The sequence below is a fragment of the Ranitomeya variabilis genome, chromosome 5 (genome assembly GCF_051348905.1).
Source record: "Ranitomeya variabilis isolate aRanVar5 chromosome 5, aRanVar5.hap1, whole genome shotgun sequence".
Taxonomy (NCBI): domain Eukaryota; kingdom Metazoa; phylum Chordata; class Amphibia; order Anura; family Dendrobatidae; genus Ranitomeya; species Ranitomeya variabilis.
This window is the reverse complement of record NC_135236.1, coordinates 350621983-350648066: the sequence shown is the minus strand read 5'-3', so window position 1 is coordinate 350648066 and position 26084 is coordinate 350621983. Positions and strand designations below refer to the sequence as shown.

Genomic DNA, 26084 nt, shown 5'->3' with positions numbered 1-26084 from the left:
TAAGCCCGATCCAAACAATAGGCAAATGGAATATTTTGTGAACTGAGTAAGACCTGGGGTAAAGGTATAACCTGATACATAGATATGAAATAGTATTCTGTTACTATCTTTTTTTTTTTTTTTTTTACAAATTATAAATTTTTTTAAAATAAGAAATGCAATTAGCTCTGAATCAACATCTGACCATTAATATTAACATTTTCAATTATATTTTGTTAAACAAAAAACATTCCTTTACATAATCCTAATATATTGTATTATGTTTTTGCACTTTCTTTCAATATATAATAAAGAATAGTATGGTATAAGATGGGCGTTTTACACAATATTGTAATACAGCGTACAAACATTAAAAAACTATATCAGTATTATGTAGAACAAGGCAAAGGTTGTAAACGTTATGTAATTATAGATCAAAGGGAGAATTATGAATTGGGAAAATATGATCTTATAACAATCTTAAAATGAAAATCAGGAAAGCTGCACACAATATAGAAGCTACGTATCTAAAATGTGAAAGCTGAGAAATGCAATTTGCCATTCATTAAAGTGAAAAATACTTTATAATATATTATACACATACACAAAACACACACACACACACACACACACACACACACACACACACATATATATACATATACACAATAAATATTTATATTACACAAAGTTGGGAGCCGGCATATCCAAAATAGTGAAAAGGATCTTTTATTCACCAACACTAGCCAAGTCTTGTCTCGGGGTCATCGTATGTAAAATAAAAAAGAAAAAAGAATAAGAAATAGTACACCATGAAAGAACTATCCCCCCTGTATTTTGCGAGAAGATAAATCCGTATTTGTGTTCACCTATGATCTTGACACAGATGCTACTGCATTAATAGTCACTTGGGTCCTACAATGCAAGTTGCTGGCAAAGTAGTTAAGACAAACTTATTTACCACATTAATTAAATGGTCTATTTAACATGGAATATCAATTCTCTAATCACATCTCAGCTGAACTTCTTATTTCAATTAACAACTCTAAAGTCTTCCAACAGAGATCCAACTGCTCTAGGATCATTAAGAACATTTTCATTATCTGTCAAATGAGGGAGTAAAAGGCAAAAACGGCAAGCACTCTCAGGAGTAGGCCTCTACCCTACTTAAGAGATGATTAGGGAGTAAGCAGCAGTAGTTCTCATTAGTTGCTAAGCAATGAATAGACCGCCAATGAAACAAGAATTGGGAACAAGGAAAAAAAAGGTGTTTCCATGCAAATCCAAACTCAAGGGCAGCTTGCCCTATTCTATTAACACTGAATGTGACTTTAGCACACAGCGTAATCTTTAGAAGTCAGAGAAGGTGAAATTGGAATCGCAGTTCCTATTAAGAGTAGCTACACCTTCCCGCAGAATCGTCAGCGGATGTGTATCCGAGCATACCACGTAAACCTTATGTTAAAAACAACAGCTGCGCCTTACATCATCCATAGATACAAGAAGCTGCTGGCTTTCTAAAAGCCAATAATATAAGACTGACTAGCAATTAGCTCCTGCTTGTCTGTGCCCTGTTAGGAAATGGGAAGGAAAGAAAAATCACAGATCATCAGCAAAAAATAATTACAACACATGAATGGATTAATATTGAATGTCAGAACAATGGAACAAAATGAGGCTGCACATCTACGCAGAGACCTTACACATTCACAGAACATACTGAACCTGGAACAACACTTGGAAACCCATCTACAGATGTAGCAATTCTTAAAATGAAATAAGATATCCAGAGGAAGAAGACAAGCTCAATGGTTTGTCTTGTACTAAGGGTTAACTTTCTTGTGTGGTTAAGAGATGCTACATCTGTATCCATCAGGTGATGGAGGAGGAGGCTGGCTCAGCTGTTCAATGCGCAGTCAGCCAGTTCCCGGCATTGGTCATGTGCCAACACAGGAACCACTGCCATATTTTGCACAGCTCCAATAGGGAACCAGACGGAGCCCAGGTTTAAGTGACCATCAAAATATTAAGGCACCTGGGCAAATTTAATTCTATTGGTAAATTATCTACCTTACCATTTAAAGGTAATAATTTCAGAATACTATTTATTTATTTTTCAACTGGACACTAGCTATATTGTAAAAATGCCAACCGACAATTCACTCATGTAAAGCTCCCTATAATTCTACTTTGTAAACTTTTGTAAAAAAAATTACATAATTCAAGCTTAGTAAAAAAAAAAAAAAAAATCCTAAAATTAAATCCTTTTATCTTGCTCACTTACTTCTACTCTCTGCTGCACCTTGGATATTGTACCTGGAACTTTGACTTCAACATTACTTGAAAACTACTTAGGACACTAAAATCTAAAGTCTAGTTTTTACAAATGTGAAAGGTTCAATAAAGAATTATTGAAAATTCAAGTAACACTTCGAGAAATCTAGAATTCCAATCCCTTGAAGCAGTCTTCCACCAATATTTGATCCCAGTGAAGATGGGTAGGCCCCGACACGTGATGGCAACGACGCACGGTCTATACTCTTTACAGTAAAGCTTTTGTGTATGTACATAGAAGGTGCTACCAAAAGGCTTTCTCCATAAGTTCCAATCATGTCATTTCATGAACAAACTGGCGCACTCAAGAAACATTTAATTAAATGCTTCCTTATGTATCTCAAATCATATCTATGATAGCAAGCAATTACCATAATTGACCTTTTCAACCCGAAGCCTGTTTTCACTTTTCGGACGAGACAAATTTTTCCAATTGTGACTAGTGTCCCTTTAGGAGGTCATAACTCTAGGACGCTTTAATTCCACTAATTCTGAGACTGTTCTCTAATGACATATTATGCTAGGAAGTTATAAGAGCAATTTCTTATTTTTACAACAAAATTTACTAAACCATTTTTTTTAGGGACCAAATTACATTTGAAGTGACTTTGAGGGGTCAATATGTCAAAAAATACCTAAAAGTGACAATTTTAAAAACCACACCCCTCAAGGTGCTCAAAACCACATTCAAGAAGTTTATTAACCCTTCCGGTACTTCACAGGAATTAATGGAATGTGGAAGGAAAAAATAAACATTAACTTTTTTTCACAATTTTTCTTTAGACCTATTTTTTTTTTTTACTGTCACAAGGGTAACAGGAAAAAATGGACCCCAAGATTTGTTGTGTAATTTATTCTGCCAATACCCTATATATAGAGGAAAACCACTGTTTGGGTGCACAGCAGGGCTTGGAAGTAAAGGAACACCATTTGACTTTTTGAATGTAAAATTTTCTGGCAAAATTAGCGGATGCCATGTCATGTTTGGAGAGCCCCTGATGTTTAGGCACAAGTGACACTATTTTGGAAATTAGACCCCTCAGGGAACTTATCTAGATGTGTGGTGAGCACCTTGAACCTCCAGGTGCTTCACAGAAGTTTATAACGTTGAGCCAAGAAAATATAAAAGAAAAATGTTCCCACAAAATGTTTTTTAGCCCCAAATTTTGGATTTTCACAAGTGTAAGGCTATGCGCACACGTTCAGGATTTTTCGCTATAAAAAGTGATAAAAACGCTTAAAAACGCATACATATGCATCCTATCATTTATAATGCATTCCGTCATTTTTGTGCCTACGTTACCTTATTTTCCGCGAAAAAAACGCATCGCGGTAAAAAACGCAATATGTTCATTAATTTTGCCGATTTTTTGCAGATTTCACACTATATTATTGCATTGGGAGCCTACGGAAAACGCAAAAAATCCGCAAAAAACGCGCAAAAAACCTGAGAAAAACGCAACAAAAACGCATGCGGATTTCTTGCAGAAAATGTCTGGTTTTGTTCAGGAAATTTCTGCAAAAAATCCTGACGCGTGCACATAGCCTAACAGGAAAAATGAGACCCCAAAATTTGTTGTACAATTTCACCTGAGCACACAGATATCTCATATGTGGTCGAAAACTACTTCTGAAGTACGATGCAAAGCTCAGCAGTGAAGCAACCCCATATTGGAGTTCAGATTTAGCTGGACAGGTTTGAGAGTGCCATGTCACATTGGCAGAGCCCCTGAGGTGCTAGACCAGCAGAACCCCCCTATAAGTGACCCCATTTTACTAACTACACCTCTCAATGAATTCATCTAGGGGTGCAGTGATCATATTGATACCATAGGTGTGTCACAGAATTTTATACCATTGAGCAGTGAAGAAAAAATAATTATATTTTTACCACCAAGATTTTGTGTTGGCCCCAGATTTTACATTCTCACACTGGGATAAAAAAAAAATGGCACCAAAGTGTATTTTAAACCCATAAAACTAGGAACCACAGGCTTGAGAAAGGAGAGTGTCCCGTTTTGCGATGGGGTATGTGGTCACCCTTAATTATGGCAGAGCTCAAAATTAGATGAGCTGAAAGGACCATCTGCACTATGGTGATAATACGTTTGTGCTACAGAATGTCTTGTCATTGCCTGCTATGATGGACATGACTTGACAAATATAAAGGAGCATTTAAAAATATTTCATACGTGCACCAGTTTGTGCATAAAATGGCACTGTCTATACTCACCTAAGTTCTGAGGTCACATACTGGTTGATGAAATAAACAGATATGAGAATAATGTTGCATTTCCAAAATTATTAAATCTATATTTGGTGTAATAGGCTAATGAGCCTTGATTAATATACAATTGCCCATCTGAAATATAGTTATATAGATTAAAAAAGTGCACAATTCAGAACAACTAGCACCGCACAAAACCATTATACCTTTCTGCAGAGCTCAGGAACTCCAGATAACCGGTGCAACACCACTGACTGTGAAGTCTTCAGAAAATCCAGGTGCAGAGATAAATAGGCGGCACTCTGTATTGGGTAAAAACGCTCTTTTATTCAAAGTTATCACATGGGTTTCGGGGGAAGTGGGTCACCAGGTTCACAACAGCCTTTTCACATACAGCCTAAAGTTCCCGTTGAAGCGTAGGCTGTATGCGAAATAGCGGTCGTCCACATGGTGACCCGCTTCTCCCACATCCATGTCATAACTTTATTTGAATAAAGAAGAGTTCTTACCCAACACGGAGTGCTGCCCATTCATCTCTGTACCTGGATATGTTAAAAAATAGACCTAGGTCCATCAGGTTCAACTTCTCCACCAATTATAAATTCTTTATCACTAAATTATCTACTGTTCTAGTACCTGCCATTCCCATCTCTTGTGGTAGGCATCCCACAGACTGACTGCTCTAACTGTAAAGAACCCTTTCCTATTTAGCTGCATAGAAAGAAGAACTTGTACAAATGCAGTATGATCTAGTAGTAACTTACCAACATAGTCCCCAATAAATACTACAAAGAAGGGTGTGACAAGGTCATTTATCCCTTGAACGTATCCACTGGCTGGATGCCGAATCGCCCATATAAACAAAATCCTTTCAAAGATCTGCAAAATAAAAAGATCAACTTAGATTCCCCAGATTTAGACAAGTATGGCTATAATGAGACGCCATTAATACAAAACTCAAATTTATCACTAAAAAAATGTTGTTGAAAATTTTGTTAAATTGCTAATAAAAAACCATAAAAGAAAAAACCACAGACAACAGCCTTCAAATTAGCTGTTGTCCAAGGTTTTCTTTTTGGGTATTCTTTCATACGGTGGCGGACATAGACGGAAGAGTGCTTCTGTGCAAGACCTGCTTGCTGATTCGAAGGTGAAACTGGTCCCCATTACCACCCCTGCTTCCATAATCATTTTTGAGACACAGAGAAATATAGTAGATCTGCAAAATATAAAACAGCATTTTTATCAAAATGGCAGCAAACAGACCAGTAATTCACTGCTTGCTGCAATCAGGGTCTATGCCTTACTTGTAATATTTGGGGAAGCTGGTGTTGAGTGCTCATTTACCTTGAAAAATGTCCCCATACAGTCCAACCATCTTGATTCCTTTGAAATATCACTACAGTATTGAAAATAAGTTTCCAAACTGAACAACTCTTCTGTCAGGAACCTCACGTTAGTAGCACCACTCCTGGAGTGCTGGTTTAATGCTTAGCTTGGGTCAAAACTTGCCTACTAACATAATATCGATAATAACTTGAAGATGTAAGACTATGCATTTGTTTTAAGCATCTGTGAGGTCAATGCAGGTTATTTAATATTCTAATGTTCATACTTCTAATTAACCATAATTTCAGAGAAAAAAAAAAAAATCTTTCTTAGAACTTCTTGTATTGCACCTAGATCCACCATAGCTTATGTCGGCCCTTGTTTTCCTCCTAATTCAGCAGTTGTTATCTTATTCCAGATATAATGGAGCAGCAAAAATGTCACAAAAAGAGGGTAGGTCTTTGCAGATGAGGTGGGGGCACCAACGCCAAAGCGTAACATAAATCTGGCAAATGCATTTTTTCTTTTGGTTTTCAAAAATGTGCACATTTTTCGTTACAATTTACTGGCGTAAGTTGCAGAATAGGGCATAGTTTGATAAAATGTACCTGCAAGAACTGCTGTGACCAGTGCATTAACATTGGTAATTGTCTTCTTTCTACATTTTCTAGTAACCACTGAGCAGCGCATGCTGTAGTGCATATGCAGACGCTGCGCAGGAGGTGGGAATGTAACAGTTTCCTTGTAAACATATGCTGTACATAGCAAATAGAATAAAAGTGGAACTGATCAATGAATTCAAGCCCCCCACAGTGCAGACTCACACTATGTTCTCCATAAACTGACAGTGCAGTTCAGCTGCAGCCTAGACAACACTCAAGCTTTAGCATTTAACTTATTTTTTCCACTTGAAGAACTATAATAGGCATCTAAAATGATTTCTCACCTTCAAATGTAATATTGAGCTAAATATGCTAAGTCACAACAATTTCAAAATAAACTGCATATTCCTATGCATTATTCATAAAACTATATTTATGTTTTTATGTCTAGTTTTCAGTGGTGTGTGAAAACGAGATAACACTTTCCCTCTGTATTACATATTTGAAAGTGTCCTCTGACTTGCTGGGGTATTTCATACTTGAAAGATACTGTAATGAACCACTCATACAGATTTGCATTAGTTTTCTATCTGAAATGGCAGGTCAGTACAACACTGGATCCACAGGAAAATGCAAACAGGTGACAATAACATTAAAAAGGAAAAAAGAAAAATTAATTCCAACACATCCTGGTGGAGTTATCCTACTGTCTCATCCAGTCTAGTTTCTAAACAACATAAACTAAGACTAGGCAGCCTAAAACGTGCCAAAAGTGCCAATATTTCACTACACACCACCTATTGGATGGCTTAGTTTAAGAGGTTGTCCACTACTAGGACAACCCCTTCCTGAACTAAATGTTTGGTCCCAATAAAATAATAAAAAACCTATACTGCCCTCCCGTGCCGGGGCCATTCCCATGGTGTCGGCACTCACTCTCCCTGGGGCTCTTGTGCGGTGTTGTGACACGTGACCCCAGTGTGCAATCAGTGCCGTTGTCACTATCCCCACCTACAGCATATTGAGCATGAACAAGTCAGATCAGCTGCAGCCTGGACTTCCTTTTCACGTTCAGTCGGGAAGTAGGTGGGAACAGTGACACCAGAGTTGACTGGGCGCCGGGGTCACGTGTCACAACACCGCACGAGAGCCCCGAGTAGAGTGAGTGTTGACATCGCAGGCATGACGCCAGCACGGGAGGAGAGTATAAGCTTTTTAATGTTATTGGGGCCAAACATTTAGATCAATAAGGGGTTTTCCTAGTAGTGGACAACACGTTTAACATAATATTTTGAAAAAAAATTGGTATATTTTGAACAATACCCTTTTTGTTGGGTGCCTCATAAATAGTGTTTTAATTACATAATTGTCATGCAGGCCAGTTTTTTGGCACAAATTCAAACAGAATTCTAGCACAAACCACCATCAATATCTTTGTTTCAGATCATTTTTTAAACCTTTGGTGCCATGGCAAATTTTTTTTTTGCACTTTAGTTAGAGTCATAAATTCTATGTTTTTTCATTCACCTAACCTTAGGTGGGCGTTTTGTGGAAGAAGTTATAGTTTTGAATGGCCATGTTTATTTTATCATATAATGTACAGTAAAACATTCCAAATGCAGTGAAATTAAAAAAAAAAAAAAAAAAAAAAAAAAAAAACAACCATCCTAAATTCTGACATTGTTTTATGGGTTCTGTTTGTATGGTGCTAATTGTACAGTAAAAAAAACTACCTGACAGCATTATTCTTCAGGTCAGTATGATTATGACAAAACCAAATTTGTATAGTTTTTATTATAATATTCAAGTGGGGCAATACAAAAAATCTGAAATTTGTAAAAATTAAAATAAAGAAATATTTTTAAATTTTTCCGTGGCTTAGTAAGCGGACGTTTTGATGATGCCATTTTGAGCCACGTAAAAAAAATTTTGCAGCACATGGGGCAACTGAAAAACAGCAATTCTGGTATTCCAATGTTTTTTTGCACTTTATGGAGTTTACCATGTAAGATAAATAATTTTATATTTTGTTAGATCTGAATTTTCTACAATCATACGGAAAATTATTTTTAAAAAAATCTATTTTTATTAGAGAGAAAAAGTATGGGGATTGCTAATCTAAGGTTTATTTTACATCTATATATATTTATGACAGTGCTGTGAGATGAGAGCAGTAGTGTATTAGTGGCACACAGCGCTCTGCATTAATTACTAGTACCGCACATTATTCGTCAATAATGGGCTAGATGAAGAGCTGTGTTTGTATTGACAAATAAGCTTTGTTCTCCTACTGCACAGTAATTGCTGGCAGTTATATCTGTGTAACCTGGTTAGAAATTAGCTTTAACATATCACACTGAAAAAGCAGATTCTGACATTCTCTGGGGCCATTTCCTTTTTTTTTACCTGCATGATGCTTCTTGTTTAGATTTAGATTAGGTAACGTGATGAGAAGGAAAAAATAAACACCCTTAGTAAAGAATCTCTGATAACGCCCCCTTGGTTACAGTGGAAATTAGCATAGAAATTTTACAAGCCTACAATAGAGATGAGAAATAACAGGAAAAATGTTTAAGGCTATGGTCACACGGTGCCTTTTTGGGGTGTTTTTCCTGCACGGAATTGGCCCCAAAAAACGCTAGGGAATCTTTATGCCAGCAAAGTCAATGAGAATCTTGAAGTTCTGTAAAGCTAAACAAACGGTTACTGCCACTGATATAGCGACAGATAGAAAGCTAGCTGCTAGTGGTCATAACCAATGATACCTAAGGTCCTGCAATACCAGCACATGAGAAAAGAGACATAGCGAATCAAAAGAACTATACTACTTGTCCAGTTGGAGGTATTTGCTAATATTATTATTATTATTATTATTATTATTATTATTATTACACATACTACATATTGGAATAGGGTTTGGAGATGGGACTACCCCTTTAACAAAAGGTAGCTCATTAGATGACAATACATTGATTGCTAATATCTCCGCAACAGAGAGGCAAAAATAAAAACAAAAACATTTTATTCCATTCTGCAGAACAATTACTTTGTGTGTCTAGTCCAACATGTGGTGAAAGGTCCTCTTTAAGAAGATTAGTTACTTTCACTACTGGTTAGACGACTAGTATTTCCTTCACATACACATGCCCAATACATTTTTTTGCATTATGATATAGTTACCTACATATGTGTAACAGCCTAGGATCCTACTGAGGTGCCCAAACAATTGTGGCGGTTATTTTGAATATTCAAGCATGATCGAGGACACCAAAGTGTCTAAGGCTACTTTCACACTAGCGTCGGGCACTGCACGTCACAATGCGTCGTTGTGGAGAAAAAACGCATCCTGCAAAGTTGCCCGCTGGATGCGTTTTTTCTCCATAGACTTTTATTAGCGACGCATTGTGACGCAGTGCCACACGTCGCATCCGTCGTGCGACGGTTGCGTCCTGTTTTGGCGGACCGCCGCCACAAAAAACTCCGAAACTCCGCCCCGGACCTTGCAATGGGGCAGCGGAAGCATCCTAAGACTGCTTCCGCTGCCCATGTCGGGCATTTTTTTCACAGTATGTGTCGGTACGTCGGGCCGACGCAGCACGACGGCCCCGTACCGACGCTAGTGTGAAAGCAGCCTTAGCTGTACGAATAAATCATTGCAGTTGATTGTAGTTGATAGTAAAAGGTCAACTTTCTAGGAACGCAAACAGCAAAACCTAGATAGTTCTCACATCTGAGTTCCAGAAAGAGGATTCTACAATAACTAGATGGTGGCCCGATTCTATCGCATCGGGTATTCTAGAATATGTATGTAGTTTATTTATGAAGTTATTGCAATTTATACACAGGATTCAGCCGGCCGGGCGCGACCTATTAGCGAAGCGTGGTTCAAATTCTGTGCCAATTCGTGGCCGGGTGGCACCTGTCGCTGATTGGTCACGCCCGGCCGCAAACAATCAGTAAAGCCAGGGCTTGCTCCAGGTTTTTGAGGGCCCCGGGCGAAAAAGAGTCTCAGAGGGCCCCCCTCTTTAACACATACCACGATTCATGATGCACAGATACAGCAGAGAAATATAGCACAGCCAAGTAGCATATAACAGCCCATGTAGTATATAACACAGCCCACGTAGTACATAGCACAGCCCACGTAGTATATTGCTCAGCCACGTAGTATATAGCAAAGCCCCCATAGTACAAAGCACAGCCACATAGTATATTGCCCAGCCACATAGTATATTGCCCAGCCATGTAATATATTGCACAGCCACGTAATATATTGCACAGCCACGTAGTATACAGCACAGAGACGTTGTATATAACACAGCCCATGCAGTATATAACACAGGACACGTAGTATAGAGTACAGTGATGTAGTATATTGCCCAGCCACGTAATATATACCACAGCCACGTAGTATATAGCACAGAGACTTAGTATATAACACAGCCCACGCAGTATATAACACAGCCCATGCAGTATATAACACAGCCCACGTAGTATATATCAATGTGGGCACCATATCCCTGTTAAAAAAAAAGAATTAAAATAAAAAAGTTATATACTCCCCTTCGGTCGGCCCCCGCATCCAGCCCAGGCATTTACTGATGCTCCTCGCGACGCTCCAGTCCCAAGAATGGTTTGCGGTCTCGCGAGATGATGACGTAGCGGTCTCGCGAGACCGCTACATCATCATCTCGCAAGACCGCAATGCATGGACCGGAGCGTCGCGAGAAGCAGCGGGAAAGGCGCCAGAAGGTGAGAATATAATGATTTTTTATTTTGTTTATTATTTTTAACATTAGATCTTTTTACTATTGATGCTGCATAGGCAGCATCAATAGTAAAAAGTTGGTCACACAGGGTTAATACCAGCGTTAACGGACTGCGTTACACTGCGGCTTAACACGGTGTAACGCAGCCATTAACCCTGTGTGAGCGCTGACTGGAGGGGGCACTGACAGAGTAGGAAGGGGCGAATTTGCAGCCTAACTTCCGGCCGCGACCATTCAGCGATGCGGAATTTCCATGACAGAAACAGACAGACAGACAGACAAACAGACGGAAGTGCCCCTTAGGGTACTGTCACACAGTACCATTTTGATCGCTACGACGGTACGATTCGTGACGTTCTAGCGATATCGTTACGATATCGCAGTGTCTGACACGCAGCAGCGATCAGGGATCCTGCTGAGAATCGTACGTCGTAGCAGATCGTATGGAACTTTCTTTCGTCGCTTGATCACCCGCTGACATCGCTGGATCGTTGTGTGTGACAGCGATCCAGCGATGTGTTCGCTTGTAACCAGGGTAAACATCGGGTAACTAAGCGCAGGGCCGCGCTTAGTAACCCGATGTTTACCGTGGTTACCAGCGTAAACGTAAAAAAAACAAACAGTACATACTTACATTCTGGTGTCTGTCCTCCGGCGTCTCAGCTTCTCTGCAGTGTGAGCGCCGGCCAGCCGGAAAGCGAGCACAGCGGTGACGTCTGACGTCACCGCTGTGCTTTCCGGCTATGGCGCTTACACAGTGGAGAGAAGCAGAACGCCGGGGACAGACACCGGAATGTAAGTATGTACTTTGTTTTTTTTACGTTTACGCTGGTAACCACGGTAAACATCGGGTTACTAAGCGCGGCCCTGCGCTTAGTTACCCGATGTTTACCCTGGTTACCGGGGACTTCGGCATCGCTCCAGCGCCGTGATTGCAACGTGTGACCGCAGTCTACGACGCTGGAGCGATAATCATACGATCGCTGCGACGTCACGGATCGTGCCGTCGTAGCGATTAAAATGGTACTGTGTGACAGTACCCTTAGACGATTATATAAATAGATCTTTGTAGAGAAGGAAACACACAATGTACTCTAATCCTAATTTGTCTGATGTTTTGAAAAACAGTTTAGAATAGAAACGAGGTCCAAAAAGGTGTACCATCTGCGTAAAAAGATAGAAGTTAGAGGATGATATTTCTAAATGCAGAGCTTGAAATATGACTGGCGCCATTCCAAAAGGTTTTACTTTGTCTACTATTAATGAATCTTTAATGCCTAAAACCTAATCACTTCTCTCCATAGGTATCTCATTATTATTTTATGGCCACACTTAGCACTCAGAGCATTATGTACATTAAGGTTAAGAAACATTTACAGTGTACACATGTCGGCAGGAAAATATAATTAATGACCATGTGATTAGTTACTTTCCCCAATATCAATACAAAAACACGGTTTGCAGCAAGGATTTCTTCCCTTCTCTATAGCACTGCTCACTTGCTATATGCTTCATAGCCCTGAACAGATAAGACATGTAGTACAGGAGACGATGGCAGACTTTAGGAAGAAAGTGAGACTACAGAAAGGAGGAACAAGTGTAGAGTTCAGAGGACAGCAAACATAAGAGAAATGTGATGTTTCAAATGCATTCACTGTAACTGTGATTGATATAAAGAGTGAAAGATAGCATTGAACAAAGGAGCTTTAACATAAAATATCTTTTTTACACTCAGGGCAACCCAAAGGTCATCCCAATAGTCAGCAAGCTCCACTGAGTTGGACAAAGCAGTGAAGTTTAACACAGAACAGAGAGGAAAATCCATTTCACTTCTAAAGCTTGTGTTACATAAAAAGTGCCGCACTACTAACTGATAAAAAAAGGAACAGGGTAGACAAAGGCAAAGATAAATTGGCATGTCTGGGAAAAGGTTAGGTACATTTAATAAGAATGTGATTTCCCATTAAGCCAGTCTGTGGTACATGAATTCAGTAAGATTTACAGAACATCAGGCAATGCAGACGTAATTACATTTGAATGGTCACAAGGTTTCAGGCTCTGGAACAATGAGTGTAACATATCAGTCTTGCTGAAAAATACCAGACGGATCCTCTTCAGTCTTTTTATGGAGTTTTAACATTTTTTTACCTGGACCAGGTTTTGAAATAAAAAATAAAATAAAAAATATGCTAAATTGTTAGAGTAATTCGCTCATCCATAAAAAAAAAATACAACCGTATATACTCGAGAATAAGCCGACCCCCCTAATTTTGCCACAAAAAACTGGGAAAACTTATTGACTCGAGTATAAGCCTAGGGTGGAAAATGCAGCAGCTACCGGTGAATTTCAAAAATAAAAATAGATGCTCCATACCGTTCATTATGGCCCCATAGATGCTCCATATAAAGCTGTGCCACATATAATGCTCTGCACCGTTCATTATGGCCCCATAGATGCTCCATATAAAGCTGTGCCATATATAATGCTCTGCACCGTTCATTATGGCCCCATAGATGCTCCACATAAAGCTGTGCCATATATAATGCTCTGCACCGTTCATTATGGCCCCATAGATGCTCCACATAAAGCTGTGCCACATATAATGCTCTGCATTGTTCATTATGGCCCCATAGATGCTCCATATAAAGCTGTGCCACATATAATGCTCTGCACCGTTCATTATGGCCCCATAGATGCTCCATATAAAGCTGTGCCATATATAATGCTCTGTACCGTTCATTATGGCCCCATAGATGCTCCACATAAAGCTGTGCCACATATAATGCTCTGCATTGTTCATTATGGCCCCATAGATGCTCCATATAAAGCTGTGCCACATATAATGCTCTGCACCGTTCATTATGGCCCCATAGATGCTCCATATAAAGCTGTGCCATATATAATGCTCTGCACCGTTCATTATGGCCCCACAGATGCTCCACATAAAGCTGTGCCATATATAATGCTCTGCACCGGTCATTATTGCCCCATAGATGCTCCTTATAAAGCTGTGCCATATATGCTCTATAGCGTTCATTATTGCCCCATAGATGCTCCTTATAAAGCTGTGCCATATATAATGCTGCTGCTGCAGCAATTAAAAAAAAATGACATACTCACCTCTCTTGCTGCCCGCAGCTCCTCAGCGTCCCGTCTCGGCATCTCTCCGCACTGACTGTTCAGGCAGAGGGCGGCGCGCACACTAGTACGTCATCGCGCCCTCTGACCTGAACAGTCAGAGCAAGAGGACGGGAAGACGGAGCGGCGCCTGGCGTGTGGAACGCGGACAGGTAACTATGACATACTTACCTGCTCCCGGCGTCCCCGGCTCCTTATCCCAGACAGCTGGTCTCCGGGTGCCGCAGCCTCTTCCTCTGTCAGCGGTCACCGTTACCGTCATTAGAGGAATGAATATGCGGCTCCACCCCTATGGGTGTGGAGTCCATATTCATAACTTTAATGAGCGGTCCCACGTGACCGCTGAACAGGGGACGAGCTGCGGCACCGAAGACCGTGGGACAGGCAGGGGGAGCGCCAGGAGCGCCGGGACTAGGTGAGTATGCGACAGTCCTCTCTCCCCCTCACCCGCTGACCCCACCGCCGATCATGACTCGAGTATAATCCGAGAGGGGCAATTTCAGCCCAAAAATTTGGACTGAACATCTCGGCTTATACTCGAGTATATACGGTAATTTAAGAACTGTAAACTCCATCAAAATACAACTGGGACAAATGTAATAACAATTCTGTCTATTGTACATACAGTGCAAACCTAAACTACACAGTCTAAAAATCTTATTAGCTTAAGCAGGTTATCTACTATTGAACGGATATTAATAGGGTTGAACACATAGGCATTTTTAGAGAAAGCAATACAAAAAAAATCTCTAATTAATGATATCTTGTTGTTGGGACTCAGGTTTGGAGACCCCACTGAGATAATCAGATCCCTTGAGCATCTTGCACTGTGTCTCTTTCTTTAATTAATTCAAGTGATAGTCTGGAAATCGCTAGGAGCCATTTTTCATAGGACAAGTGAGGGGTGGCCGGTGGCTTAGGGCCGTTAACCTGTATATGGAATGGTGACATCGTATGGCTCCCTGTCATTTACTCAATAAAGGATTGTTAAGTATCAGGGAGAGCCGCCGAGGAGCGGGGGTGCCATATTGCGTCCAAGAGTATGCCAACCTCCGCTGGCAGGTAGGGATTACTCTAGGGATATGTTATAGCTGTCCCACTTTTCCTAGAGTCACAGATTATTTTGTTATTGTGTACTAGACAGAGTTTGTGTGGTGCCGGTTTTGTTGAGAATTCCTTGGTTGGTTATATACTGTATTAATATTGCATGGCTTCTTGTACGGTATGTGTTTTGTAGGGGTATAATCCGGAAACCCTACTTAGTGTCATAATTAGGGAATTCTAGGGATAGGAGGGAGAGCCGCCGACAAGCGAGGGCGCCATATTGCGTTCAAGAGGGTGTCAACCTCCACTGATAGGTAGAGGTAAGGTAGGGGTGAAAAGGGTGAAGTAGGCATATCCATACCCCAACCTACCTATGATCTGGTCTAGCATGGTGGGTCAACAGTGACCTGGTGTTACATTATTGTTTTTAGATTTGGTTTGTTTTTTTTAATAAACTTTATAGATTTTTATGGCATTAGTTTTTTGTGAGCCTTGTTTTATACTAATCCAGTCAATATAGTAAATACACTTTCTTTAAGATAGCGTTTTGGACTGTGTCTAGTGATTGTGTGCATCCCAGAAATTGGGCACTTATTACCTATCCCGTGAAAAGTTTCTAAATGGTTTTTTTTGTCGATAAATCCAATTAACACATCCTAATAAAGCAGCTATGTACGAAACCACAAATGTACACACATTTAAGTTTGGCATGGGTGATTGAAAATGTAGTAAATGGTTTATATTTCCAAGCCATTACAAATTACAGTCAATTATACACCAGATCTGTATCTGAAAAAAAAAGGTACTGATATTTTAGACAGATCAGTATAACAGATTTCCTCCCCAGCATTTTGTATTTTAGTAAATTATGTTTCAGAAAAGGATATAAATAAAATGACTCGTGTGTCTCCTCGAGAACAGCAAATTATAACAATATTAATAGCGAAAATAATAGATTGTATCATGAAGAATTTATCCCAGACTATTATGTATGGAAAGAAGCCCATCATTTCTCCACCAGAAGAAATACTGGATAATAAAATACTTGCACATTTCAATAAAAAGATTGGTTAGGCTTTTGATCAAGCATGACAAAAGCTGATGTATCTGCCAATCATAAGGGAAAACAAATAAAATGTATCTTACTATGCAGTGATACGTTCTGAATAAGTGCTCTCTTGTGTGAAGTGTGACTTCGGATAATTATTTGCTTTGTGCATCTATTAACTCTAGAAGATTTCTATCACACCGGACAACCAAGAGATGTAAAATATGAATTATCAAACCCGATGCGTCTCAGAATTCAAGACTACACACCAAAATTACTCAAAAGACACTAAAATGAGCTACAGGCATGGAATGAATGGCTAAGTGTAACGTTCTATATGGACCTGCAGATTACCAGCAACAGTGGAGTATCCTGCTGCATTTCTGATACAAATGTACCGGTAATTGTATGTACTGTAGGCTATGGGTCATTTTGTTTAGATTTCCCATCATATCCTATGGATTTTTATCACATGGGACTCTTTATCACTAAAAGCAAGCCATGCATATCAGATATATAGGCCCACCCCGAAGACGATATCAAGTGTGTAAGGGCTGATACTCATCTGCGAGGAAAACTAACAAGTACAATCGGATTGCACTCTGACCAATTTTAATCTATGAGCCCCTTCTCATCTGCGATTTTTTTCTCAGCTGAAATCGGACTGAGAAAAAAATCACAGCATGCTGCGATTGACTACATACAGCTCTGGCAAAAATTAAAAGACCACTGCAAAATGTTCAGTTTGTCTGATTTTTCTCTTTATAGGTACATTTTTGAGTAAAATGGAAATTGTTAATTTATCCTATAAACTCGTGACGGCATGTCTCCGAATTTCCAAGCAATAAATGTGTATTTTTTTTCTGTAAAGGAGAAATGGTCAAATTAAAAATAAATAAAAAGTGCTCTCAGACCTCAAATAATGTAAAGAAAACAAGTTCATAATCATTTAGAAACAACAGTACTAACGTTTTATCTCAGGAAGAGTTCAGAAATCAATATTTTGTGGAATAACCATGAATTTTTAATCACAGCTTTCATGCGTCTTGGCATGCTTTCCACCAGTCTTTCACACTGCTCCTGGCGCAAAAATTGAATCAGTTCTTCTTTGTTTGATGGCTTGTGACTTTCCATCATCCTCTTGACTACAATTCCAGAGGTTTTCAATGGGGTTCACGTCTGGAGATTGGGCTGCCCATGACAGGGTTTTGATGTGGTGGTCTCTTAATTTTTGCCCCGTGCCCATAGTCACTCCCACCTCTATGTACTAAAGCCGGGGCAGAGAGGTGGGCAGGAATAAGGGAGTGGAGAGCAGTGAATATTCATCTTCTTTAATAGATGACACACTGACTGTTAGCCGCCGGCTTCCTGCAGCGGCTGGGCGATCATGTGCCCGCCAGTAAAGAAAATGAATATTCACCGTTCCACACTGCGTACGGAGCAGTGAATATTCCAGCAGCTGACCACGGCATCTGGGAGCACATGGCAGTGACGTCATGCGTTGTTACATGCTTAAATCAGCTGCCGGCACCAGCACAGGACACCACGCTACAAGGGATCGCAGGGAAGCCAAGCAGGATCTTTTATTTTATTCTGTGTGCAGCGTGATGGGTGCCATGTATAGCAGGATGGGAGCCATCGCCATGTGTACCAGGAAGGGGGGCCATGTATACCAGGAAAGGGGAGCCATGTATACTAGGATGGGTGCCATATAAACCAGGATGAAGGTTGTATACCAGGTTGGGGGGCCATATATTCTAGATTCTATATACCTGGATGGGGACATATTTATCAGGATGTGAGAGGCATATATACCTGGATGGGGGATGTTAGTACAGAAACTGGGGACATAACCACTATTATTGTGTCAGCAGCAGATACCCTCCCAATAAGAGTGCGTCATGACCACATTTTTTGCGTCAATTGTTTTAATATTTTCCTCCTTTTAACTACTTAATAAATTATTTTGAGAAAAAAATGGTGCGGGATCTCCCGAAATGTTATTAACCAACAGAGGGAAAGCAGACAGCTGGGGGCAGATGTGTATAGCCTGGGAAAGGAGTAATACCATGTAGCTTCCCAAGCTATTAATATCAGCTCACAGCTGTATACTTAGCACTTACTGGTTAATAAAATGGAGGACACAACAAATAAAAATAACGTAACTAGCAAAAGCTAGGCAGACAGCTGCGTGCCGATATTAATAGCCTAGAAAGGGGCCATTGATATTGACACTGTCCCCGAGTAAAAACATCAGCTCTCAGCCACCCCGAAAAGGGTGCATCCATAAAATGCACCAAATCTGGCACTTAGCCTTGCTCTTCCCACTTGCCTTGGTGAGGTGGCAAGTGGGGTGATAGCATTAAGGTTGATGTCACCTTTGTATTGTCAGGTGACAAAGCTTTTTCGCAATTAGGGAGCTGCCGTCTAATCTAGACGCACATGGCGTTAAGGATGATCAAAGTGCACATGCCGAACTGCTCCGAAAGATGGGAAAGGGATTATTTTATTATTCAAATATAATCATGTCATCATATTCTGGAACATTAACATAACTGTCCAAATACTGAACTCCATCATGAATTTCTTGAGATCCCATTTCCTTTTTTCACATACAACAATCTACTCTCTACAAAGGCTGATAAAGAACAATGGGGTTCGAATGATCACTAATAGATCATTCTGTCCCCATACGTATGAGGATATCAGCACCACATCTGTGTAGTAACAAGAACAATGGCCCTGATGACTGGTGTTGTGCAGGCCAGTCTTAATGAACTGGGCCGCTGGAGTAAGGTGCACCTAATTCATTAAAGGGAATCAGTCAGCGGGTTTTTGCTACCTCATCTCTGAGCAGCCTGATGTAGGCAAAAAGAAGCTGAATCCAACAAGGTATCACTTACTGTGTGCAATTATACTCACTCAGAAATTTTAGATTTAGCATGAAGCAGAGCTGATAAAGAATACCCCACCCACACCAGGCTGTGTACAAAGTCCATAGACTGTAAGCTGCTTATCACAGAAGGGGGCGGACTCAGACCAGGAGGCACTCTGCTGTGCCCAGCAATAACAAGATCCTGGTGTGAAAACAATAGTTGCAAGTAAGCAAAAGCATGGAGCTCGACAAGAGAGACATCTCTGAAATCTGAGATTTTACCCCTACATAATGCTGTCTTCAGATTACATAACGAAAAAGGTGCACACCACTTAATAAATTGTTAATCTTACAAGTGCCATGCTCCTCGGGCAAAAAAGTACATACACATGTATATACACACACTGTGCATACATATGTGTGTATATATGCACACACAGTGAGCATATACAAGTATGTACATATGCACACACTACACATACCGTACATACCAGTCTGTCTCTTTTTCAGCTCCAGATTCCTGCAGTTATGTGACCAGTATGTCACCAAAGGTCTCTTGATTGTGATGTCAAACAAAGGTCTTCAAGCAGGAGTGACCTCAGAATAAGAGTGGGGGCCCTGAAAAATTGCCCAGTTTGTCCCCCATTCTCCCTAATGCTGGCCCTGCATACCAGGCTGTCTCCTGTTCAGATCAGACCTCCACATTCCTGCAGTTGAGACACTTTTGGTGACATTATGGTCACATGATTGTGAAATCACCAAAGGTCCTCAAGCAGTCTTAACCTCGGGATAGAAACGCTGGTGACCCTGGGCGACTGAAAAGTTTCACTCCTCCCAACGCCGGCCCTGACTAACTACTAGGGCTTATTTTTGGACTAGGGCTTATATTTGAAGCACACTTCAAAAATCCTGTAAAATCATGCTAGGGCTTATTTTCGGAGTTGGGCTTATTTTCTGGGAGACCTGGTAGTAAAAAAATCCTGGGTTAGGCTTGGGCTACATGTCAATTTTGTCTGTAACAAATCATGCAGAAAAAGATGCTGTGCCCGTGTAATGTAGGTGAATGGAGTCGCACTGAAACCTGCAGGGTATCTCGCCAAAACAAGTCACAAAAAGTAGGAGATATTTAGTGACTTTATTGTCTCAGTAACTTGTGAGTCACAACTCCCTTTTACTGCAGTACACTGCTATATAGCAGCGACAAAAAGCCATCTTTAACCATAAAAACTGGGCTGTGGCCAAAACGTCTGTAGCTAACTTTGTGGTCCTCATCTGGGCAGCACAAAGGACCATGCATGACGCAGAGGGAAAGTAACTATATGATGCCAGGCCCTGAGCGAGGGCACATGCAAGGTAACCAGAACTTACCTCAGTTACGACCGGCTGAAGAATCAGTGTCTCTGGACTCATCCTAGGAATATCTATCCGAATCTGCAAGCACAGAAAACAGCAGACTTTGGAAACAGCTTTGCCATTTAACCACATATGTTTCCATTTTCACAAGCACTTTCTCTTTAACAATTTCGTTTTATTACTAAACCCTCAACTGCCTTTTGCATTAACAATTCATTTAGACAAGAAGACATGTCCATGCTTTCCATGTCTATTGCGGTAATATATTTGCATATTTACAAGTCCTCTGTCGACTCCTGTATAACAGATGAGAAATATTTGAAGGGCAAGTGGAGTCCTCGGAATAAGATGCTTAAATGGAAACTGTAAGCCCTGCTTATGGCTACAATAGCGGTGGGACAGTAGCACAGGCTCAATCGCAGGAATCGGAGCATTTAGGAGCTGCGACTGACCAATTAGCATATAAGATCGCATGAATAAAGAGGTAGAAGGTCTGCTTTATCCTGTCATATATAAAAGCTACAACAAATCAATGCCAGACTAATGGTTTATCCTGCCAATTCAAGGTCCCCTTTGAACTGAATAGGCAAAATATGCAGCAAAATTCTGCAATGAAAATCGACAAACTACAAATATAAAAGAAATAACAAAAGCCAAAAAAATACATTTGGATGAAGTTAAATTGGAACTTATCAACCGTGCTGGTACTGTGACATGTGGTAGATTTGTGTGGCAAAATCTGTGCACAAGATAGCCACCAGCTACACGGTGTGTGAACTCGGCTGACAAATATGAATGCTGCATAGTGGCCTTCAGCAGGCCGAGCACACAGCTAATTCAGTGAAGGCTGTACTAAATACTAATACAAAAAATAAATGCAATACTATACTATACAATACTAAACAGAATCGGTCAGCAGATTTTTTGCAATCTAATCTGAATGCAGCATAATGTAAGGGCGGAAACCAGTTTTCCAGCGATGTGTCACTTATTGGGCTGCTTAGTGTGGTTATGATAATAATCACTGTATACAGCAGGAGATTACCACTGCAGGACTGGTAAATCTGCTGCCATTTTAGTCCTCTATATTCATGAGCTATGAATAACCTCAGCCCCACGACTGATTGGCAGCTTTCTGCCTATGCACAGTAAACCTAAGAAGCGGCCAATCAGTGGTGTCGGCGAGGCTATACTGAGCTCAGGGTTCCAAGAACTTTCAGATCTGCAGCAAATAAAGTTTTTAATCAAAATTGCAGCAACAAGCAAAATGAGACATGGCTGGAATCACGGTCTCTGGCCCTACAAGCTGCACTCTGATGGGGGATGGGGTAGCACAAATCTGGTGACATTCTTTTCAAATGCATTTAGGTCTTTCGGTCAGTTAGTTTGGACTTAAAAACTTTAATAAATGTCATGCTCCATGTTTAACATCAGTTTACACTTCAGAATCAATCTACATCAGGATCATATTGGTGTTGGGACCATCACTGACAGACCACAAGGTGTACATGTGACTTCTGGGAATGCTAGAAAAGGGAGCCGGGGTTTATAAACAGGTATCTCCCGTCTCAAAGGTCCTATCACAATATGTAGTAGGTGTAATAATAATATTACAAAAACCTTCAATTAGAAATGTGGTATAGTTCTTCTGATTCACTATATCGCTTACCCAATGTGCAGGGCATTGCAATAGCTTATGTATCCACGGTTACGACCTCTAAGAGCTAACTACCTGTCATTATATTAGTGGACATAACCATGGATACCTAAGCAACTGCAATGCCCTGAACATGGAGTAAGCGACCTAGTGAATCAGAAGAACTATACATTTCTAATTGGAGCGATTTGCTAATATTATTTTTACACCCACTAAATACTGGGATAGGATCTTGAAGGTTTGAATACCCCTTTAACAATATAACTGATTTGTATCATCAAATATTTGCTTTGGGCTTGAGGGTTGATTTCATTACTTCTGTATAAGAGGTATAAAACTTCTCAGTAACTGAAATATGTACCTGTCTGTATGTGCTTTGATTTGCTTCATCGTTCCTGGAGTTGTAGTACTGTTCTATAAAGGCAAAATACTCCTTCTGCTTTCTTTTCAGTGTGCCATCCCTTCTTTCCACATTTGCTGGGAGATAGCCCTGATATATAAAGAAACACAAGAGAATGTGAACGTTTAGGAATAAATAATAATTCCCACTGACACAAACAGTGAAGCAGTCACCAATAGAAAGCGGATACAGTTGTATTTCAGATGTTTGTGCCAATAAATGCAAAACCAACAGATCCAGTACCGCAAATGTCACAGTACAGGCCCGAAGCACATGGTACACTACATAGTGTTTATATACAAGACAAAAATCTAAGATGTCTTCTCTGACCTTTAGCAGAATGGCTGCAATAAGAAAGTTTAAAACGCAATAAAAATAAACTGTTCTAAAGCACACAACCATCCCCATCATACATCTTCTAGAAGTAACACTAGCCTGATCCAAACTCTGCAACCAGGACCGGCTTTATCCCACACTAGTTACAGCTGCGGTGTTTCCCATACATTACAGCACAATTCCATCACTCATAAGGAGAGACGCTCATTTGGTGGACTTACTTAATTGTACAACTCTTGATGGGAAGTTCCATTGGCCATAAATCATGCGCTAATGCATCAAAACAAAAGGGGATAGCAAAAGTGGTGGGTTGTCCCCTTCCAACATGTGGTGGCATCTCATTAGTATGTGCCAACACGCTTATTTATAGGAGTTTGGCAGCCAGAATAACCCCCTGACCCATCAGTCAAATAATTCTCTTAAAGGGAACCTGTCAGCAGGATTGTGCACAGTAACCTACAGGCAGAGTCAGGTCGGCGCCGTTATACTGATTAAAATTCGTTGCTGAAGTCAGTCTTGTGGTTGTTGTGTAATCTTTATTTTCAGTTTTGAGTTAGATATGCTCGTGCTCACGGGTCCTCATGGCTTCTGACAGGTCACTGATCCCTCAGTGACCTGCCCCCTAGTTTACATAAAGAATAGGATATATATCTTGGAGAAAAAAAACCTTTCTGTAGGCAGGCATCGGTGGTGGCACCTGCGCTACAGCATGATCGCATAGCTGCTACTGTGCAGGAGGCACAAACTTGCTAGAGAAAAAAAAAAATCTCCAAGATGGCAACACCAGTTTTTTGTTTTTTTTAAAGACCTTCAGGATTATATAAAACAAATGTGTATATAATTCATTACATATGTGATCATGCTGCAGTGCAGGTGCCATCACTGGTGCCTGCAGAAGGGTTTTTTTCCCCCCAAGATATATATAAATATTCAGTATGTAAACCAAGGGGCTGGTCAGTGAGGGATCAGTGACCTGTCAGAAGCCATACACATGAATACATAATCAGACCACCCCATGAAGGCCCTCCCCACCCCCATAGGCCGCCCCGGAGCACGGGCATACCATTAACTGAAAATAAGGATTAAACAACCACAAGACGGATTTTCACCAACCAAGTTATCATTTTAATCAGTATAACGGCGCCGACCTGACACTGCCTGTAGGTTACTGTGCACAATCCTGCTGACAGGTTCCCTTTGGGAGGCAATTATAAGAGACAGATCTGCTTTAAACTTATTCCCGCTCCAATATTTTAGCCTCAATATCCCTTTTATAGTGCTAACCATTGATGCCCTATGCACAATACTCACTACATCCAGGAGTGAGCACACATTAATTCCTACAACACATATGGATGCACTCCCATTCAATCTGCAAATATGGATGCATTCACATGCACATTTAACACTTACATGGACGCCATCATACATACGCTCCCCATGTTTAGTAGCAGAGGTGGACTCCCTTAACCCACACTCTCGGTAATAGGGGTCCTCAACCTTTCTTACTTGGAGAGCCACATTCAACTGAGAGATGGTCTCGAGCCACATCCAGAGCCCCTCTCCCCTGTAGAGACAGTCAGGGACCATCATTACCCAGTGACGCTGCTACCATGAGGCGACTTGAGCTCTTTGGCTCAGGCGGCAGAAGAGAGGGGGCGGCAGATTCTGTAACTGGATTTGCGCTGCTAGGTTTTTTGTTGTTTTTTTTTTGTTTTTTTTTAAACTCCGGGGTCAAGTGCCCGCCCCCCCTCCTCCCCGCCCCCCCTCCTCCCTCCAGCCCCCCTCCCTGAAGACGTAATACTCACCTTCCTCCAGCGGTGGCTGCAACTGTGTCTCAGCGCCGGCAGTGCGTCCTGTCTTCAGCAGTCACATGGTACCGTCATTAAGGTCATGAATATGCGCATATTCATCACCCTAATGAGCGCTACCATGTGACCGCTGAAGACAGGAAGGAAGACGCTGCAGAGATGCCAGGAAGTTCTGCGCCACCCGGTGAGAGGCGAGTATGACAGGGAAAAAGTATGGGGGAGCCATGCACGCAGGAGAGAAGGTTGGGGGAGCCATGTCCACAGGGGAGAAGGATGGGGGAGCCATACACGCAGGGGAGAAGGATGGGGGAGCCATGCACGCAGGGGAGAAGGATGGAGGAGCCATGCACACAGGGGAGAAGGATGGAGGAGCCACGCACGCAGGGGAGAAGGATGGGGGAGCCACGCACGCAGGTGAGAAGGATGGGGGAGCCACGCACGCAGGGCAGAAGGATGGGCGAGCCATGCCCACAGGGGAGAAGGATGGGGGAGCCATACACGCAGGGGAGAAGGATGGGGGAGCCACACACGCAGGGGAGAAGGATGGGGGAGCCATGCACGCAGGGGAGGATGGGGGAGCCACGCATTCAGGGGAGGAGTATGGGGGAGCCACGCACGCAGGGGAGGAGGATGAGGGAGCCACGCACGCAGGGGAGGATGATGGGGGAGCCACGCACGCAGGGGAGGAGGATGGGGGAGCCACGCACGCAGGGTGGGAGGATGGGGGAGCCACGCACACAGGGTGGGAGGATGGAGTATAAATATGGAGTATAAATACTAGGCCCTATAGGGGGGACACAGTGTGTATAGAAAGGAGAGGTCAGTGTGAAGAGCATGTACCATAAGAGGGACAGTGTGGGGGTCATATTTTGTGCAGACAATATAGTGAGGGGCAATTTATTATACAGGAGCATTATAATGACACTTATATCTTTAAGGGCGTCTTGTGGAGACTTTCTGCAAAAGAGTGGAGAAGATAGAAGTCTGCAGAGACGGCTGTGGATGAGAAAACTCATCATGGGGTCTGGACAAGATGAAGAAAAGGAGAACGACTCAAGAGACTACGTCATCTATAAGGTACCTGGATGTAAATGTTATTTGTCATACTAACTAACTCTCATCAGGTTTGTGATGAGTCTGCAGTCATTCTTTGTGACTGCAGACTTCTGACTTCTCACAGT

The 26084-nt window shown here is 41.3% G+C and overlaps 1 protein-coding gene across 2 annotated transcripts in view; it reads right to left on the bottom strand.

Moving 5' to 3' along the window:
- Positions 1-26084, bottom strand: part of TBC1D22A (TBC1 domain family member 22A) — an 849217-nt gene that overhangs the window by 653034 nt on the left and 170099 nt on the right. For both annotated transcript variants that reach the window (XM_077264859.1, XM_077264857.1), the window contains exons 6-8: positions 22718-22846; positions 20715-20777; positions 5305-5419 (exon numbers count right to left, since the gene is read on the bottom strand). In XM_077264859.1, coding sequence (XP_077120974.1) covers positions 5305-5419; positions 20715-20777; positions 22718-22846 — 307 coding nt within the window. The remainder of the gene's footprint in view (positions 1-5304; positions 5420-20714; positions 20778-22717; positions 22847-26084) is intronic.